Here is a 20,084-nt window from a genome sequence, read left to right on the forward strand (position 1 = left end):
ATGGGGGGCCCTCTGCTGGTCCCCGCAAGGGCCGCAGGCAGGTTGCCTTCGGAGGCATGCCTGCGGAAGGTCCGCTGTTCCCGCGTCTTCCTCAGACCTCCCGCAGGCAAGCCACCAAAGACAGCCTGCCTACCGTGCTTGGGGCGGCTAAATATCTAGAGCTGCCCCTGCAAGGAAGATATGACTAGAGGGTACCTGGGTCACTGAGTCCAATCCCCTGCTCTCATTGGCAACCCAGTCATATAATCTCCACCCTAAACTGACACAGCTCAGTGTTAACACCAGTTAGGTTGTTTGTCCACAACGGCTCCTATTGGGAGGCCGCTCTATATCGTCCCTGTTCTGATGGGGACAAACTTTCTTCTCGTTTCCAAGCTAAATTTACTCCTGGACAATTTATCCCCATTCCTTCTTCTGCCAACATTCTCCTTTAGCGTCAATAGCTCTGCTCCCTTCCTCGTATTTACTCCCTCGATGTGTTTATAGAGAGTGATCATAACCCCTTTCAGCCGGCATTTTGCTCAGTTAATCAGCCAAACTCTTTTAGGCTACATCTACTCAGCAAGCTAGGGCTGTGATTCACCAGCTTGCATGGACGTACTCGTGTGCTAGCTTTGTAAGCATAAATAGCAGTGTACCTGCGGTAGCCATGCAGAATACAAAGCCACCTAAATTCTGGTGCTATATACTGTATTCAGCACAGTTTCCCCTTCTGCCATGGCTATACTATTTTCAGACTTGTGCTACTCATCCTCGAGATATTGCAAGTAGTATATGTGATCTGGGAATCCCTTCCCTAGCTCGTAGTTTAGATGTAGCCTTATTCTTCTTTCCTAAACTAGCTCTCTATTGTCGCAATAGGATGACCATCATTCCTAAGACTGTTGGGTTTGGGTTCTAACTTGATCCATATTTACATTGCGTTTTATCAAGCTACATCTTGGATCAGATCCTCAAATGGAGGCAACGGACGCCACCCGTTGACTGTAAGGGAGCTGTGGCAATTTACACTGGTGTGACAATGCTCCTCACTAGTGGTGTGATTGTCAGAGATGAGGAGATGAGAGGACATTAGCCTGACCACTGCCCTTGCCCTTCTTTCCACAGACAGTCCATGATGTACTGAGAAAAAAAATGTCCAACTGAACCACCGTGACCGAGTTCGTTTTCCTGGGGGTTCTCTGAGGTTTGGAAGCTGCAGATTTTACACTCTGTGGTGTTTTTAGGGATTTACCTGGCAGCCCTAGGTGGGAAATCTCCTTGTTATCATCCTTGTAGTGGTCGACCACCACCTTCACACCCCCATGTACTTCTTCCTGATGAATTTGTCCATACTAGACCTCGGCTCCATCTCCGTCACAGTCCCCAAGTCCATGGCCAACTCCCTGTTGAACACCAGGTCGCTTTCTTATTCTGGGTGCATTGCCCAAGTCTTTCTCTTCAGTTTCTTCGCTGCGGCTGACTTTGCTTTTCTCACCATCATGGCGTACGACCGGTAAGTTGCCATCTGCAACCCACTGCACTATGAAACTATAATGAACAGGGGAGCTTGTGTCCAAATGGCAGCCAGTGCCTGGATCAGTGGAATTCCCATTTCTACTATGCAGACTGGGAACATATTTGCATTCCCTTTCTGTGGTGGAAACAAGGTGGATCAGTTCTTCTGTGAAATCCCCCAACTGCTCAAGATCACTTGCAATGAGACATACCTCAGTGAAGTTGTTATTACTTCTTTTTTCTTTTTCTTAGGCTTATGTTGCTTTGCTTTTATAATTGTGTCATATGTTCAGATCTTCAAAACCGTGCTGAGAATCCCCTCTGAGCAGGGCCGGAATAAAGCCTTCTCCTACCTGCATCCCTCACCTCACTGTGGTCTCCTTGTTAGTTTGCACTGCCACCTTTGCCTACCTGAAATCCAGCCTCCAGCTCATCATCAGGTCTGGATGTCATAGTGGCTGTTATTTATTCTGTGATGCCTCCAGTGATGAATCCAGCCATCTACAGCATGAGGAACAAGGAGATAAAATGTGCCCTGAGGAAACTAACTGAGGGGAAGTTATCCAAAAAGAATAAAATTTCCAGATTTCGCCTATGACCTATGTTTTCATTCTGTGCTTCTTTAAAGATATAATCAGCTGATGACATTATTGTCTCCATGGGAATGTGATGTTCAGGCTTTTTATGCAAAAATGTTGTGTTCACGGTAGTAATAATGCAGACTAAGTTCACTGAAGTCAGTGGAGTTACTCTACTGTGAATTAGATAAGACTCTATCTATCTATCTATCTAAATTATGAGGGCATTTAATTAATTTCTACATTTCCTTGTTAGAATGGTAAGTTAGCTGAACTCAACCTTCTGGACAAGCACGAGCTGTCACTGGGAAACGTTAACTCTGTGTTAATAATGTTTTTTGCCATTTTATTTCCTAGTTTTTCAACAAAAAGGAAGCTTGTTGATTGGAGTTAGTGGTCACTGTGGCAGCTGCAGGTGGCCGTGGATATGGATGATGAGTGAAGTAAAAGGATCTTTTAAGAATCATCACATTTTTCTAGAAAGGAGCTGTAATCTGTGCACTACTTGGTCATTCTGGGTTCCTCTCAGCTTCACACCCTGAGCGGCGACGCTTCCCCAGACCCTGGCACACATCAGGAGGGGTGATTAGGGAGAGGATCAGTTCCCCCTCCTGTCAAAAGGGAAGGAGAAAGCCCCCAAGATCACAAAAGAGGGAGAGGGAAGGGATATCTGACACCATAGATGCATCATGAGCCCCCTGCTACTGGCACACACAAGGGAGGTGAATGTGGGGCTGTCAGGCTCCCTGTCCCCTGGTTCTAGTTCTGGATCCAGCAGGGTAGGAGATAGGCACACAGGTGCAGAGAGCACTTGTCAGGGTTCCTTCCCCACTCTGAACTTTAGGATACAGATGTGGGGACCTGCATGGACACTTCTAAGCTTAATTACTAGCTTGGATCTGGTATCACTGCCACCATCCAGAATTTCAGAGTCTGGAGCACTCCCGATCCCCTAAAACTTTCCCCTCCCTCGGGTAGCCTTGAGGGACTTCACCAATTCCCTGGTGAACACAGATCCAAACCCCTTGGATCTTAAAACAAGGAGAAATTAAACATCCCCCCTCCTTTCCCCACACCAATCCCTGGTGAGTCCAGATCCAATCCCTTTGGATCTAAAAAAAAAAACAGGGAAAAATCAATCAGGTATTAAGAAAAAAGGCTTTTAATTAAAGAAAAGAAAGATAAAAGAAAACCCTCTGGGAGATATTAGCATACCAGCTACTCTCACAGACAACAGATTCAAAACACAGAGGATGTTCCCCTGGGCACAAATTTAGTTACACAAAGAAAAAATACCCACGTACCCAATTTTTGATAATTCCCTTAATGGTACCAAGACAAGCTACAAAGAAAATAAACATAAACCTATTTATCCCTTTCTAAAACTTACTACTCTGAAAGAGGCTGGTTCCTTGATCTTTTCACTCCGGCTGAAAACAAACTCTAAACAAAGGAAAAACTTCCCTCCTTCCTTTTGAAACATCCTGTTCCTCCATTGGTTCCTCTGGTCAGGTGTTAGCTAGGCTATGTGAACTTTTTAACCCTGTACAGGTAAAAGAGGCATTAACCCTTAACCATCTGTTTATGACAGCGCTGATGGAAAAACAGCTCGGTGTTGTGCTCGCTTTATTGTTCACGCTGCAAAACTGGACCTAACAGGAAAGTGAGGCTTTGCATTGGGGAGGGGAGAGAACATAGAGCCCTCTGAAGATTGAAAGAGTTAGGACATTACACCCCTCTATTCTCCCAGTCCCCTATTACTCACCCTCATGTCACCTCTTCACAGTATCCCACCCCTCATCTCCTGACCCCCAACTCATCTCCTACTCACCCACTCTATTCCTCCCTTTCCCCATAACTTCCCTCCCCTCGCTGCCCTGCAAACCCTACTCCCGCAATTCCCACCAGCTCTTCCACCCTCATCATCCTCATCTCCCAGTAGGTAAGTGTATTTCAAAAATTGTTTCATTACCATCTAAATATCTGTGGTGCCCAGGTGACTTTTCCCTACAGTTATAAACCCTCAGACAAAGCCAGGTGCCTCCTTATTCTTAGGTTCAGATTTCGGATCAGGGTTTGATCTGAACTCAAAGTGCCAAGATGGCATGCGGGTTTGTCAGCTACTACTGGACATTCCCCCTTCAAGCATTCGCAGCCTGTGAGCCAGAGGTAGCTTTGAACCTGTTCATCCTCTCTCCATGCACATACTCAGCGTAATCCGTTAGCTGCGACTCCAAGTCCTTCGAAGGCTGATGGGCCTAACTGAGAGCTAAACCCTTTGGCTAATAATGCTGTCACTTTATTTCCTCCAAAGAGTTGGTGAGTGGCCCTTGAGCACTGGAAATGCTCCCTGCTGTGAGGATCTGAGCTCTGGTTTGATCTCTGTCTGTGCACAATAAATCAGCACCAAAACACACCAACATTAAGAAAAGTTAGAAGTGACTCCTTTGGAGTGGATAGGGCTGATTCCTTCTCACTCACTCTGGTGTAAATCAGGAGTAACTCCTTTGTACTGAATGGGGCTGATTTCCCCCTCACTCACCCCAGGGTGTTACAATGGAGTATGTCCGGTCTAAGGAAGAGGAGATGCATGTCCTTTGACTCCAGCCCCTGCTGAGGTTAGCCCTTCTGTGTGGTCCTGGGCCCTTCAAACCCAGAATCCCCTGGGGCGTGGCCGTTCTCTATGAAGTGCTCTGCCCTTCAGCCCCCCACTAATCACAGCGTCTCCTACTTTATTTCACTATCCCTCTGCCCCCCCTCTGTAAACTCCTCATCTGATGAATCTCATGGAGCACCCACTGATATCAGAGTGCCTGCTGTACTGCATCAAGGACAGCATGACTAAATACCAGGAATGGGACATGCTGGGGTACGATGGGTGGGGGTGTCCAGTGCCCTTGGTCTGACTGGGGCCAGCAACAGATGCTGCACTACCCACAGCCTGGAACAATAGGGGTAGAATGGGGAGATCTGCCCCCAGTGCAGCAGCTGCCGCATTGTCTGCCTGAGTCTGAAGCGGGTCTGAGACAATGGCTCTGGGAGAAGGGAACTGCCCCAGGCATCTCCATGGCATTTGAATTCCCAGAACCAGTGCTCTGGAGCACCTCAACAACCCCACCAATGCAGGGGGATCTCTGTGCAGGGGAGGGGAAGAGCACAGCAGTCCTGACCGCCTCACCCTAGCAGACAGATCCTGGCTGGGGAGGTAAGGATTATGGGGAGCATGACTGCCCTCTGCCTATCTATGGGCACCTAGCTGATCCCAAGGGGTTTGGGGGACAATCACCTGCTACTCTTCTGAGACAGAGCAGGGTCCCATGCCATTGTCCCAGCCTTTCTTTGAAGCCCTCTCCACCTCCATGCATGGCCCTGGAGTGTCTGAATCCAGCCCTGGGAGTCAGCAGAGCTTTAAGGGAGTAAATGTGCCTCTTTCCACAGGCTCCTGGAACAGCCCAGCTCAGAGCTGTAACTCTTAGAGGGACCACCACCAGCTGCTGAAAATAGAGGGACAGGGACAGGACCACCCCCCAGTGGACAATTCTGCACTGATCTCCATTTCAGGGAGGTTCCCTGTGAGTTAATGGCTGGTTGGTAGACCTGCACCATGGCAGTTTAATTCATTCTCTGATCTAATGTAACCAATAAGGCTCTCGTGATCCATGCCAATGTCTAACCCCGCTGACCTTTTTGTCTCAGCAATACCTTGTGGAAGTGAGTTCATGGTTGGCAGTGGGCAGAGGCCACCCTGGAAATACTGTTCAGAGAAGGGGCTTGGCCAGGAAGAGGAAGGAGGAGACTGGGAAAGGAAGGAAGTGGTGGCCCGGGCTTGCCAATGGGGAGGAGGAGGAGAGAATGGGCAGGTGTTGGAACCAGGGGTGAGTGGCTGTTCCCTGGAGCTGGGGCCATGTCAGGGGAGTGGGGCTGAGAGAGGAGAGAACAGGTGGGCAGAGGAGGGGACTGGTGGGCAGATGGGTTAAGCAGGGATCTCTGAGAAAGCTGAGTCAGGAGCTCTGGGTGAGAATTGACTTGGCCATGGGTGGGGGAATCTCAAAGAACAGGGGCTGACAGAGTCCATGGGGTGGGGGTTGTGAGAAGGGTGGGAGAAGATTAAGGGCTGTGGGTGTTTGCTTGGGGGGTCTGGGTACGGTGAGGGAGAGGGAGGGAAACACTCAGGGTCTAAGATAAGATGGGTTCAGTGGGTGAATCATGAATCATCTCTAAATAAATGTTTCTTTATAAAATTTTCATCCAGTCTCAATTATTATTCCCCAGATTTTGATACAGTGAGGCACAGAGAGTTGAGGTAACATAGCTGCATAACTGGGCTTCCATCACAGGAGTTCTTAGCATCTCGACCGTCCTTTCTCTAGACACCAGGCTGTCCTAGTTATCATTTCAGGCTGGGATTCTCAAGGGTGTCTAAGGGATTTAGGAGCCCAAGACGTACATGTCTTACTGCCATAGACTCCTTTGCAAATCCCAGGCACCATTTTCAGCAATTCAGGGGAAGCCCAGGCTTTGGAAGTTAACGGGAGACACCGGGCCAAGATTACAAAGGGCTTTAGGGACCTAAAGAAGGAGATAGCTGCCTATTGGGATTTACAATAGCATCTAAGCAGGTTAAGATCGTCACTCCCACTGAATGACCATGGGACTTGGCCACCTAACTCATTTAGGAGCATTGATAAATCCCTGTAGGTGCCTATCGTCATCTTTGTGATCCTGGCCCATAGATAACACAGAAGCTGGGCTGGAATCAGGGAATGCCGGGGGAGATCATAGGCCTGTGCTATGTTAGGTGCAGACTAGAGGATCAGAATGGCTCTTTTGGCTTTATCACCTACTCATCTATGCACTTGTCCTGTGGGCCTGTACTGCTGAGCTGTGCAGGGCTCCAGGGAGTGAGTCTCACCTAGCCCTTAGGAAATAGAAATGAATAAATCACCTTTCTGCAGCATCGGGTCCTTTAATGTCAGTGATGATCAACACCAGCTACACATAGGTCATCTGAAAAGCCAACAGGTCTGAGTCAAGTTCTGGCTGAGCAGTCTCAAAATGAAGTGGGAAAGGATTCTCAGATTGCCTGTGCCTTTAGCTTCTAGATTCTGGTAGATATTGACCAAAGAATCCTGGTGCTGGATAGTTGAATGGATCATACTTTGGGAAAAAAAATCCACAAAGTTCAGCACAGTAAGTTTTCTATTTCAATATGTTGGGGAATCAACATACAGGGGAAAATGAAGATGATAAATATGAATTACAATATCAACTTGTTAAGACTTTTACTTTCAATTTAATCAAATACCTACCACTGATTGGAATTTTTCCATCCTTCTGGAAAATTTTGACTTTTAACTGAAAACATCAAATTCATATTTTTTTCAGTTTTTGCCAAATGAAAACTTCTTGCTGAAAACTGGATTATTTTTATCACAAAACCAAAAATGTTTCAGTTTTGAATTTTCAATTTCTTTACTAACCAATCGCAAAATCTTTGGAGAAAAGCTGACAGATACTGAGATTTGTTGTTATTTAGCTGAAAACCCGCTTTCTTTTAAAAAGAACACAGATGAAAATTTCCAACCTGCCTTAAACTTCAAATAAATTGGAGAACATTAATATTGCCTAATAAGACCTTAATTTCAAACCATTTATTCTACTGCATCTATGTGATTTCTCTTCCAAAGAGATAGTTGTCCTAGTAGACAGAGCAGAGAAAGGGAGGAAGGGAGGGGAAACAGAGGCAAAAAGAGGGGAAATGGCTGGCCTAAGGTCACACAGCAGGTCACTGGCAGAGACAAGAGTAGAGCCCAAGTGTCCTGACAACCCCTGAACAGCACAATGCAGAGTAAATGATACAACATAGTGGTGACAGAGGGATGCTGCTAGTCCATTGTTACACGCAGGCTGAAGTGCAGCTGGGAGTTAGTGTCATAAATCAGTTTGGAAGCAGGCAGTAGGCCATCTAGACATAGAGCTTGGGGTAGAAAAATCACAGATGAGCTGCTACTTATGATGCTGGATGAGTCCACATAAGATTCAGGCTGTGTTGGCATTTTAGTTTATCCACTTCATGGCCAACCTGTGAGCTTGGTGATGGTCGCAGCAGAGGGACATTCTTTGGAAGCATTGTTGGGTTTGAATTGTACTTTGTTTCATCTTTCATAAAGCATTTTACGGGCCACATCTTGGGCTAAATCCTCAAAAGGGATAACAGTAACGAAGCTCCATTGACTTTAAATGAGCCGACCCAATTTACACTAATGTGATAACGTGACTGATTGATCGTCAGAGGTGAGGAACACTAACAATACCTCATCATTGCAAGTGATGAGTGCTGTGCACCTTTGACATTCATATAATGAGATATTACATAAAAGGGAATTAGGGCCATTCCCACTGTTGCTCTAAATCTGATCATTGTCCTTCTCATTCCCCCTTACAGCCATCACACAGTGTACTGAGGAAGAAAACGTCCAACCAAACTACCATGACCGAATTCCTTCTCTTGGGGTTCTCTGATGTTCCAGAACTGCAGATTTTACACTTTGTGGTGTTTCTAGTGCTTTACTTGGCATCCCTACTGGGGAACCTTCTCATCATCACAGCCATATCCCTCAACCACCAACTTCACACCCCCATGTACTTCTTCCTGATGAATCCGTCCATCCTAGACCTCGGCTTCATCTCTGTCACCATCCCCAAATCTATGGCCAACTCCCTCATGAACACAAGATTGATTTCTTATTCTGGATGTGTCGCCCAAGTCTTTCTTGTCTTCTTCTTTGCTTCAGCAGATTTTGCCATACTGACCATCATGGCGTACGACCGATATGTCGCCATCTGCCAACCACTGCACTATGAGAGAGTGATGAACAGAAGAGCTTGTGTCCAAATGGCAGCCAGTGCCTGGATCAGTGTTATTCTCTATTCTGCAGTGCACACTGGAAACATGTTTGCAATATCCTTCTGTGGAGGCAACATGGTGGATCAGGTCTTCTGTGAAGTCCCCCAGCTCCTCAAGCTCGCTTGTTCTAACTCAGACCTCAGTGAAGTTGGGTTTCTCATCTTTAGCGTGTGCTTAGCCTCAAGCTGCTTTGTTTTCATAATTGTGTCATATGTTCAGATCTTCACCACAGTGTTGAGAATCCCCTCTGAACAGCGCCGGCATAAAGCCTTCTCCTCCTGCCTCCCTTACTTCATTGTGGTCTCCTTGTTTATTTGCACTGCGACCTTTGCCTACTTGAAACCCACCTCCAGCTCAACCTCAGGTCTGGATCTCATGGTGGCTGTTCTCTATTCTGTGTTGCCACCAATGATGAATCCGATCATCTACAGCATGAGAAACAAAGAGCTCAAAGGTGCACTGTGTAAACTGATAGGTTGGAGGTTATTCTCTAAGAATAAAATGTCCGTATATCTCCATCAGTAACAATTTCATTCTGTGTTTCTTTATATAATCAGATGATGACATTGTTGCCTCCCTGAGAAAATACTGTTCAATCTGTTTATGCAGAACTGATATTTACACTAGGAAAAATCCTGACAAACATGACTCAAGAAAAAAGGAGTTATTATAGGTTTACACCAATGTAAATAAGATCGGAACCTATCTTCATGTGCTGCTATCCACCACCATACTATCTGAGCACCATTGCCCATAAAATCAATACCCATAGTAAAGACCCTAGTGAGGTCTCAGGCTCTTCTTTTGGGGGTGGGATAATCTCTGATTGAGGTGTCAATGTAATTGTTCTTTGTGTTTTTTGTTTACTTGTTTGTCAGATTTTTACCTTTTTTTTTTTTTTTTGCTTAACTTGTTTGCTGGTTTGGTTTGTTTCTTTGGAGGTGAGAAAGCCTGGGGAGGTGGTGAGTATTTGGTTAGACAGGATTTTCGATGTTTGCCCTCTCTTGGAAGTGCTCATATGTCATCTCTTTGATGGGATTTTCTGAGCGACATGAAGGTTTGTCCCCACAATGACAACCTCATTAATCATAATGATTGATTTCTATTCGATTGTGAATTATGTTAGCTAGCTAGCTAGATAATGAATAATCTAGGGAGATTATTATGCAAATTATTGTGCTTCTTTTCCTGTTAATGATTGTCTATGTTCAGATCATGATTTTCTTATAAATACTCCTTATTAAACATTATTTAACAGAGATTTTTATGGCTATATCTTACTCTCTCTGTCATTTACAAAAAGTTCATCCTAAAATACTTGGTGTTTGAACTTTGAGCTGTTTTGATAGGATACATTTTTAACATGCTCTCTTTCATTTCTCTGAACAAATGGAAGTATCACACTCGGGATCCTTAAACATCAAGGAGGCAGCCCTGAGCTGGTTTAAATTGTCACAGCTCCATTGAAGTCAATAGATCTCAGAGACTTTTCATCATCTGAGGATCTGCTCCAAACACTCATGATTATGAATTTCAAACTCACTCCCTTTGAATACTCTGTACAAAGGCCCTGATTCCACAGCCACTTCAGCACATTCTTTACTTTAATTGTAGGTTTAAAGGGAAGGTTTAAAGGGAAACTCATGATTAATTATCTGTTGGATATGGATTAAGGATATGGATAGGGCTCAAGGCTAACACCAAACTGGTGTCAGACCCTGACACTGTCTCCATTTCTCTCCTTTCCCAGTCAAATAAAGCCTTACAATTGGTGCATTGGAATTACTCTCCCCTTCTTGAGTTTTAATTATTAACATAAAATAATTTTTTTATCTCAAAGCTAGAATCACTGGGCCTGCTTCTCTAGACTTAACAGTCCATTATGGCTCTTCATCATCAACATCTCCCTCCTGGAAATCCTGCTCACCAGCATGCTCATCACCAAGATGTTGACCAACATGGTGTGCAGTTGGAAGACCAGTTTCTTCCTTAGCTTCCATGTAAGTGCCATTGCACGCACTGACCAAAACCCCATCCCATTTGCCTAAATGTCACTGTTTCCATAAACGTTCCTGTCTGTATGGCTGGAATGTTCACACAGGGGCCATCAACTCAGCTGAATCACATTCCCTGAAAAAGAAAAGTTATTATTCATACAAAAAGATTTAGCTGTATTCATTCCGTTTTTCCAGTGATACAGAGTAGAAGCTCACTCCAGCTTCTGGAAGAGATAAATCACAGGGTAGCTCACAAGTAGAGCTGGATGGAAAACTTCTGATTGAAACAGAGTTTTGTCCAAAAATGCTGATTCATAGAACCCAAAATGATTCACAGAAACATCTCAGGTTTGATGAACTTTCAGGGAAGAAATGTCAGATTGGCAATGGATTGTCAGCCTGCCAAGCTGAGCTGCTAAGGAGCAAGAAGTTTGAAGACCTTGGTATGGGCTCCCAGGGGTCATGTCTCTAGGGCAATCTCAGCATGCAGACGGCCCTGGCCCAGGAACACGAAGGCTTCCAGACTTCCAGGCCAGCTGGCTTCCCAAAATGGCCACTGAGTCACATAATATGGGCAACCAGCTGGCCTGGGACACTGGAATTAGCTGTTGAGTGAAACTCACATTCTGCTCCTATTAGCAGCCATGAAACTGACAAGAATGTCCATTTCACTCAGTAGATGCCAGGGTCCTGTGGAGAAAATTTCGTTTCTGAAGCACCATGTGTTGGTGTTTCTAAAACATTCCCTCCCCCCGAGTTTTCAGTTAGAGGGAAATTTTGAAATAGCAACATTTCCCACAAAGCGGAAAGCCCATGTTTTGGCCAGCTCTGCTTTCAAGCTTTGTTGTTATGGCCTCATTGGAAAACATCAAGGAACAGTGTCCCTCCTTTCATCCTAAGGTAGACACCAGGGCAACAGTAATCTGCTGAGGCACTTGAACAAACCAATGGTGCTTCACTGACAGTGGAATAGTCTTCTGAAGCTGCAAACGAAGTCTGTTAACCTTCAGTATGGGCTGCTAACTTACCTGTTCTCCCTAGCTTTCCTTGAGGACTTGGTTGGGTTGATGGGGAAATTATATGGAAGTTTCATTGGTTGAGGAGGGAGAATATTAAAGTCAATGAATGGGGAATGATCTCCTGGTCAGTGAAAAGGGAAGAAGTCTAGTTTGGTTAAGGCAAATTGTATGGATTGTGAATAGGGAATAAGGAGGAGGGAAGGTCTGTGATTGTTGTCAAGTGCAGAAAACTCTGTGTGGTGAAGGGCAAAGAGGTCTATGGCTGGTTCTGCTGAAGAATGTTTTGGTGGGTGAATGGAGGATAATCTTATCATTAGTAGAGAGCAGACAAGTCTACGGGTGGTGAAGGACAGATTTGTCTGGCTAGTGGAGAGCAGAAGAGTCTATGGGTGGTTGAAGGAGGAGAATATTCTAGTTGACTTATGGGGGAAATTTTGCCATTGGTAAATGGCGAAAAATTACGGTCGGTTAATGGGAGAGTTTAATGCTGAAGGAAGGAGAATGTTACCCAGGATTTGGTGGACCAAGTCAGTGTATTTTGCAAATATTCTTACAATACAGAGCAGAGGTCTAGCATTTGGGCTTTCTTACCAGGCCAAATGAACAAATAATACAAATATTGCTGTCACTTGATTTTAAAACATTTCACATCTGAGAACTTGCAAGGAGTCTCCAGACTTGGAGCTGTGAGTCTCATAAGGAACAACACAAATTCAGCTCTTATGTAAACTGTCAGGGCAATGTTATCTACATTAATGCTGTGCCCTCTGACACCATTCTGCCACTCTTGCTGGCTTCTTTCAATAATTAGGATTCTGGGACCTGGTGTGTCAGTGACTTTAGACACCACACTGTTGAATGGAGTAGAGAGAGAGATCATAATTGACAAGGGCTTGCATAGAAAAAGCATCCAGTGCTCCATCCATGTCATCAGAGTTAGGGGTATTCTGATGTGAGGTTCCCACAATCACTCCATTTGAAGCTGTTCCACTCTGGATAAATAATTGTTAGTTTTTCTTCTGATTTCCTTATGGTAGCCTATATGAAATGCACTGGGTATCTTTGTCCAGTTCCCAGAGGATGTCTCCCCATCACATTAATATCAACATTACTGGCAATAATTTGCCACAATAATTCTTCTGGTCCATTACTAAGGAAGCATGCAGGGATATGGAGAAAGGAATCTCCTTTTATGTACAGAAAGGGTCCTTCCAGGGCAGGGTAGAGGCACATTTCCAGAGACTGTTGAGTGGGGGAAGATTCCACAGCTGCCACTTTGGCTTCTGTGTGCTCTGTTTGTTCTATGACTGGAGGAGTGTTAACAGGCCACTTCATCTTGAATGGTCTCTTGGAATATGTGTCAACTACTTATGCTAAACTATGTTTTCTACCTCATATTTAGCTGTGACACTATGGCCTTGTCTACACTACACAGTTCTGTCGACAAAAGGCAGCTTCTATTGACAAAGCAGTGACAGTGTAAACACTGCAATGCTCCTCCCACAAATTTAACTCTCCTGCTACTCCGACATAATAAAACCACCTTGGAAAGAGTCGTAGAGCTTTTTGCAACATAACGTCAGTGTAGACAGTGATGGGGGCATGGGAGAGAGCGAGAGAACCAATCAATCCTGGCAGTGGGCACATAGATAGATAGATAGATAGATAGATAGATAGATAGATAGATAGATAGATAGATAGATAGATAGATAGATAATGACCTATGATTCTTAACACTGCAAGATCAAATGCACTGAAAATTGGGTTAACGAAGAAGGGCAAGAGCATATCTGGATCCAGACTTGCTAACCTAGTGAGGAGGGCTTGAAACTAGGTTCAACGAGGGCAGGTGACCAAAGCCCACAGGTAAGTCATAAACACGGAGATCTGGGAGAAGGGTTGGAATCTGGGGGGAGCATGGGCTTCTATAACAGAAATAAGGGAGAGACAAGACAAAACTGCGGGAGTGAGAAGGGGATCAAATCAGTATCTTAGATGTCTGTATACTGATGTGAGAAGTATAGGGAATAATCAGGAAGAACTTGAAATGCTAGTATATAAACACAACTGTGATATAGTTGGCATCATGGAGACTTGGTGGGATAATACACATGACTGGAATATTGGTATAGAAGAGTACAATTTTGTCAGGAAGGAAAGGTAGGTTAAAAATGGAGAAGGTGTTGCCTTATATATAAAAAATGTATACACTTGGACTTAGGTTGACATAGAAATAGGAGACAGACTTGGTGAAAGTCTCTGGGTAAGGATAAAAGGGGTAAAAAAACAAGGGTGATGTCATGGTAGGGGTTTACTGCAGACCACCTAACCAGGTAGAAGAGGTGGATGAGGCTTTTTTTAAACAACTAACAAATTCATCCAAAGCACGGGACTTGATCGTGATGGACTTCAGCTACCCAGACATCTGTTGGGAAAATAACACAGCAGAGCACAGATTATCCAACAAGTTCTTGAAATGCATTGGAAACATTTTTTTTTAAAATTTCAGAAGGTGGAGAAAGCTACTAGGCTGTTCTAGATTTGATTGTGACAAATAGGGAAGAACTGGTTGAGAATTTGAAAGTGGAAGGTGGCTTGGGTGAAAGCGATCACAAAATTATAAGAGTTCGTGATTCTAAGAAATGGTCAGAGGGAAAACAGCACAATAAAGACAATGGACTTCAGGAAGGCAGACTTTTCAGCAAATTCAGTGAGTTGGTAGGCAAAATCCGATGAGAAGCAAGTAGAAGGGGAAAAACAATTGAAAACAGTTGGCAGTTTTGCAAAGAGACATTACTAAGGGCACAAAAGCAAACTATCCCACTGAGTAAGAAAGATAGGAAGTATGACAAGAGACCGCCCTGGTTCAACCAGATCTTCAATGACCTAAAACTCAAAAAAGACTCCTACAAAAAGTGGAAACTAGGTCAAATTACAAAGGATGAATATGAAGAAGTTGATATCTGAGCCATTAGCAATTCCAGAAAACCGGAAAAGGGAAAATATAGTGCCCATCTATAAAAAGGGAAACAAGGACAACCTAGGGAAATACAGAGCAGTCAGCTTAACTTCTGTACCCAGAAAGATAATGGAGCAAATACTTAAGCAATCAATTTGCAAACATCTAGAAGATAATGAGGTGATAAGTAACAGTCAGTGTGGATTTGTCAAGTACAAATCATGTCAAACCAACCTGATGATATATATATATTTGACAGGGTAAAAAGCTATGCGGACAGGAAAGAAGCGATAGATGTGGTATATCTTTACTTTAGTAAGGCTTTTGATACTTTCTGGCATGACCTTCTCATAAACAATCTAGGGAAATGCAACCTAGATGGGGCTACTATAAGGTGGGTGCATAACTGGTTAGAAAACTGTTCCCAGAGAGTAGTTATGAGTGGTTCACATTCATGCTGAAGGGGTGTATCGAGTGGGGTTCCACAGGGATCGGTTTTGGGTCTTGTTCTGTTCAATATCTTCATCAATGATCTACATAATGGCATAGAGAGTACACTTATAAAGTTTGCAGATGATGCCAAGCTGAGAGGGGTTGTAAGTGCTTTGGAGGATAGGATTATAATTCAAAATGATCGGGACAAACTGGAGAAATAGTCAGATGTAAATAGGATGAAATTCAATGAGGATAAAAGCAAAGTACTCCACTTAGGAAGGAACAATCAGCTGCACACATACAAAATGGGAAATGACAGCCTAGGAAAGTTTACTGCGGAAAGGAATCTGGGGTTCATAATGAATCACAAGCTAAATATTAGTCAACAGTGCAACACTGCTGCAAAAAAAGCAAACCTCATTGTGGGATATGTTAGTAGGAGTATTGTAAGCAAGAAATGAGAAGTAATTCTTCCACTCTACTCTGCGCTGATTAGGCCTCAACTGGAGTGTTGTGTTCAGTTCTGGGCATCAAATTTCAGGAAAGACGTGGACAAATTGGAGAAAGTCCAGAGAAAAGCAGCAAAAATGATTAAATGTTGAGAAAACATGACCTAGGAGGGAAGATTTAAAAAATGGGTTTGTTTAGTCTGGATAAGAGAAGACTGAGAGGGGATATGATAACGGTTTTCAAGTACATAAAAGGTTGTTAAAAAGAGGAGGGAGAAAACTGTTAACCTTTGAGGATAGGACAAGAGGCAACGGGTTTAAATTGCAAAAAGGAATGTTTAGGTTGGACATTAGGAAAAACTTCCTAACTGTCAGGGTGGTTAAGCACTGGAATAAATTGCCTAAGGAGGTTGTGAAATCTCCTTCATTGGAGATTTTTAAGAGCAGGTTAGACAAACACCTGTCAGGGATGGTCTAGATCAAGCCCGCACAACATGCAGCCTGGGGGCTGCATGCGGTCCATGTGGGCTCACTGTGTGCCCCGTGGGGGGGGGAAGGTGGGTTCACTGTGCAGCCCCCGGGGGGTGAATATGTGAGCAGCGGGTGAGGGAAAGAGGTTCAGGAGGCAGGTGGGCAGTGGCAGGGGGTGAGGAGGGGAGCTGGAGGGGGTGGGGGGCTGAGGAGGCGAGCGGACGGGCAGTGGCAGGGAGTGAGTAGGTGAGCTGGGGTGGGTGGGGGGCTGAGGAGGCGAGCGAGGAGTCAGTGTCTGACCTGTTCTTCTGAACTGGTCTGGCTTTCATCCCCTCTCCAAGGGTTGCAGCTCTCTGGAGGTGCTGCCTTCCACACCTTCCTCATTCACACCTCATTCATTCAGCAGGACAACTGATTACAAAGTTGGGGAAAGATCTTATTCTATTTCTAGCAAAAAGACATTTTTCTTTTACCTTAATTATACTACCTTAGGGCCCCCTGTAACATATTACCAAGATTCAATACCGTAGTTTTGGTGGGGCAGTGCTGGGGAAGTGGGTTTGTTTTCATGGGGTGGGCGGTGCTGAGTGGGGGAGTATTTTGGGGCGCTTGCAGGACCTGGAGGGGGTTCGGCAGGGCCAGGGGGATTTGTTCTTCAGCTATTTTCTTTGGAGTAACATGGCCCTTGCCTCTTTATGAGTTGTACAGGCCTGGTCTAGATAATACTTAGTCCTGCCAGGATTGCAGGGAACTGGATTAGATGACCTCTCAAGGCCCTTTCCAGTTCTATGATTCTATGAGTCTATGAAAGTAAGTTTTCTATTTCAATTAAATATGTTAGGGTATTACTGTACAGGGAAAATTTAATATCAGAAATATGAATTGCCATTAGAGCTCTTTAAGATTTTAACTATCAAATTATGCAGACATCTAGAGATCAGATTTAAAAAAAAAATCATCAGAAAAAAATTACTTTTCATTGAGATTGTGAGAACCAAACAATTTCAACCTGAATCTTTTGGAAACTGAAAAATTATAGTCATAATAAAAAAGTTTTCATTTTTATGGCTAGCAGTCTTTCCATGAAAATGTATTCAACTGAAAACTCAATTTTCCTTTGAAATAAAGCAGAAATTATCTGACTACTGGAAACTTAGCTTTCAGCCAGGGTTTAGGGAACCTGAACATTGTCCAATGACACCACAGTTTCCAACCCATTCCCTGTATTGAAACCGTGTTTATGTCTTTCAAAGAGGTAGCTGCAGGATGGTGAAACTGTAAAAAGTAGCAAAGTTGGTAGCCCACACAATATGTCTTAAACATACTAACCTCTCTAAACTGAAGCCCAGGGAGTTGAAGTCTCCAGACAAAGCCTGTCTATCTTGATCTTACCCAAGGAAATGGAGGAGGTTGATGGAACTAGATCTCAGCTCTCCTCTTCTACCATCGTAGCCTCCGTCCCACACTGCTGCCTGCTATACAAAAATACTGTCCATACATACACAGAACATACCCCTAGGAAGAAACAATCCATCCCCAAAAGAGTTTATATTCAAAGGAGAAAAGACAGACAAATGGAGGGAGGGGAAAGAGAGGCAGAAGCGACAGCCCCAAGGTCACAGTGAAGGTCAATGGCAAAGCCAAGAGTAGAACCCAAGTTTCCTGACTGCCACTGACCCACACTATACAGACATAGAGTCACAGAGGGAAACAATATAACCTAGCAGTAACTGAGCAATGCTACTAGCCCATCATCTCCCAGAGATGGAAATGCAGCTACGATTTGGTGCCATAAATCAATGTGTAAACAGGAAGCAGGCCGCCTGTGTGGTGTTGGGATGGAATCATCACAGAGGAGCTGCCATGTGGGACTCCTGATAAGTTTACACTGCTTTTCCCAGGAAATTGGGAATTAGGGTCAGCAGATGTCCCAATTTTTGAGTCTTTTTCTTATATAGGCTCCTATTACCCCCTACCCCCATCTCGATTTTTCACATTTGCTGTCTGGTCACCCTAGTGGGAATCAGGCTGTGTGGGCATTTTAGTTTCAGGACAAGTTATGAGCCTGGTGTCTGTAGAAATAGGGGCAAAATATTGGCTAACATTGTTGGATTTGGGTTGTACTTTGTTCCATCCTCCATACTGCATTTGATCAAGCCACATATTGGGCCAGATCCTCAGATGGTGTAAACTGACCAAGCTACATTGACTTTAAGGGAGCGATGCCAATTTACACTCATGTGATAAAACAGCAGAGTAGTGCTCTGCTTGTGAGCAGTGAAGAACACTAGCTACTCCAGTCAATAGTCGTGACCAATGCTGTCCACCTTTGATATTCACATCATGAGAGATTATGGAGAGGGAAATCAGGGTCACTCTCTCTCTCAGTATAATCCTGACCATTGCCCTTGTCTTTCCCTCCACAGGCAGGACACGATAAACTAAGAAAGAAAATGTCCAACCAAACCAACATAATTGAGTTCCTTCTCCTGGGATTCTCTGATGTTTGGGAGCTGCAGATTTTGCACTTCTTGGTGTTTCTGGTGCTTTACCTGGCAGCCCTGACAGGGAATCTTCTTATAATCACATGCATAGCTCTTGATCACCACCTTCACAGCCCCATGTTCTTCTTCCTGATCAATTTGTCCATTCTAGATCTCGGTACCATCTCTGTCACCATCCCCAAATCCATGGCCAATTCCCTCATGAACACCAGGTCCATTTCCTATTCTGGATGTGTCACCCAAGTTTTTTTCCTCCTCTTCTTTGCTGTATCTGACTTCGCCTTACTCACTGTCATGGCGTACGATCGATATGTTGCCATCTGCAAACCACTGCACTATGAGACTATAATGAACAGGAGAGCTTGTGTCCAAATGGCAGCCAGTGCCTGGATCAGTGGAATTGTCTATTCTTCATTGCACACCAGGAACACATTTGCAATCTCCTTCTGTGGTGGTAACGAGGTGGATCAGTTCTTCTGTGAAATTCCCCAGCTACTCAAGCTTGCCTGCTCTGACATGTACTTTGGTGAAGTTGAGGTAATCATCTTGAGTGCATGCTTATTCTTAAGCTGTTTTGTTCTTATAATTCTATCATACACTCAGATCTTCCAAACAGTGCTGAGAATCCCTACTGAGCAGGGTCGGCATAAAGCCCTATCCACCTGCCTCCCTCACCTCATTGTGGTCTCCTTGTTTGTTTCCACTGGCATCTTTGCATACCTGAAACCCACCTCCAGCTCTCCATCAGGTCTGGATTTCCTGGTGGCTGTTCTTTATTCCGTGCTGCCACCAGTGATGAATCCAATCATCTATAGCATGAGGAACAAGGAAATCAAAGCTTCCCTGAGGAAACTCACTGGGTGGAGGTTATTCAGCAAGAATAAAGTGTCTATATTTCTCTTATGAACATGGATTTTATCTGTGTTTATTTACAAATACAATCCATTGATGACACTTTGTTATTGTCCCTATAAGAACATGCTGTATTATTTTTTATTCAAAATGCTGTATTTATAGTGGTAAATCCAGACTCGCTCCACTAAGTCAATGGAGTTATTCTAGGTTAATATCAGTGTAAGTAATATTTCCTTTAACACGTCTCCAGTCATAGGGAAGGAGGTGGGGGGTGGGGTGGTTACTCAATTATGGATTGTCGTATTAAGCCATAAATCCAGTGTCTCTATTCAGTCCATGATTTTTGGCATCTAGCAACATTATGAATTTAAGCTCCCAGACCCATCCCTTGAAGGTGTTGTGCAAGTTTCCTT

General features: G+C 44.2%; 1 protein-coding gene and 1 pseudogene across 1 annotated transcript; both read left to right on the plus strand.

Annotated features, from left to right (window-relative positions):
• LOC115641095 lies at positions 1-2,095 on the plus strand (annotated as a pseudogene).
• Positions 2,096-18,759: 16,664 nt separating this feature from the next.
• On the plus strand, positions 18,760-19,722 carry LOC115641055 (olfactory receptor 14A16-like). The gene has a single exon (XM_030544168.1). It carries the CDS (start codon positions 18,766-18,768, stop codon positions 19,720-19,722), a length of 957 nt encoding a protein of 318 aa, XP_030400028.1. The 5' UTR covers positions 18,760-18,765.
• Positions 19,723-20,084: the final 362 nt, after the last annotated feature.

This window comes from Gopherus evgoodei, unplaced genomic scaffold, assembly GCF_007399415.2.
Source record: "Gopherus evgoodei ecotype Sinaloan lineage unplaced genomic scaffold, rGopEvg1_v1.p scaffold_33_arrow_ctg1, whole genome shotgun sequence".
Classification (NCBI taxonomy): Eukaryota; Metazoa; Chordata; order Testudines; family Testudinidae; genus Gopherus; species Gopherus evgoodei.

Bases quoted from the DNA above. Each gene is read 5' to 3' on its own strand.
- LOC115641055 (XM_030544168.1), top strand. From the start codon at position 18,766: ATGTCCAACCAAACCAACATAATTGAGTTCCTTCTCCTGGGATTCTCT.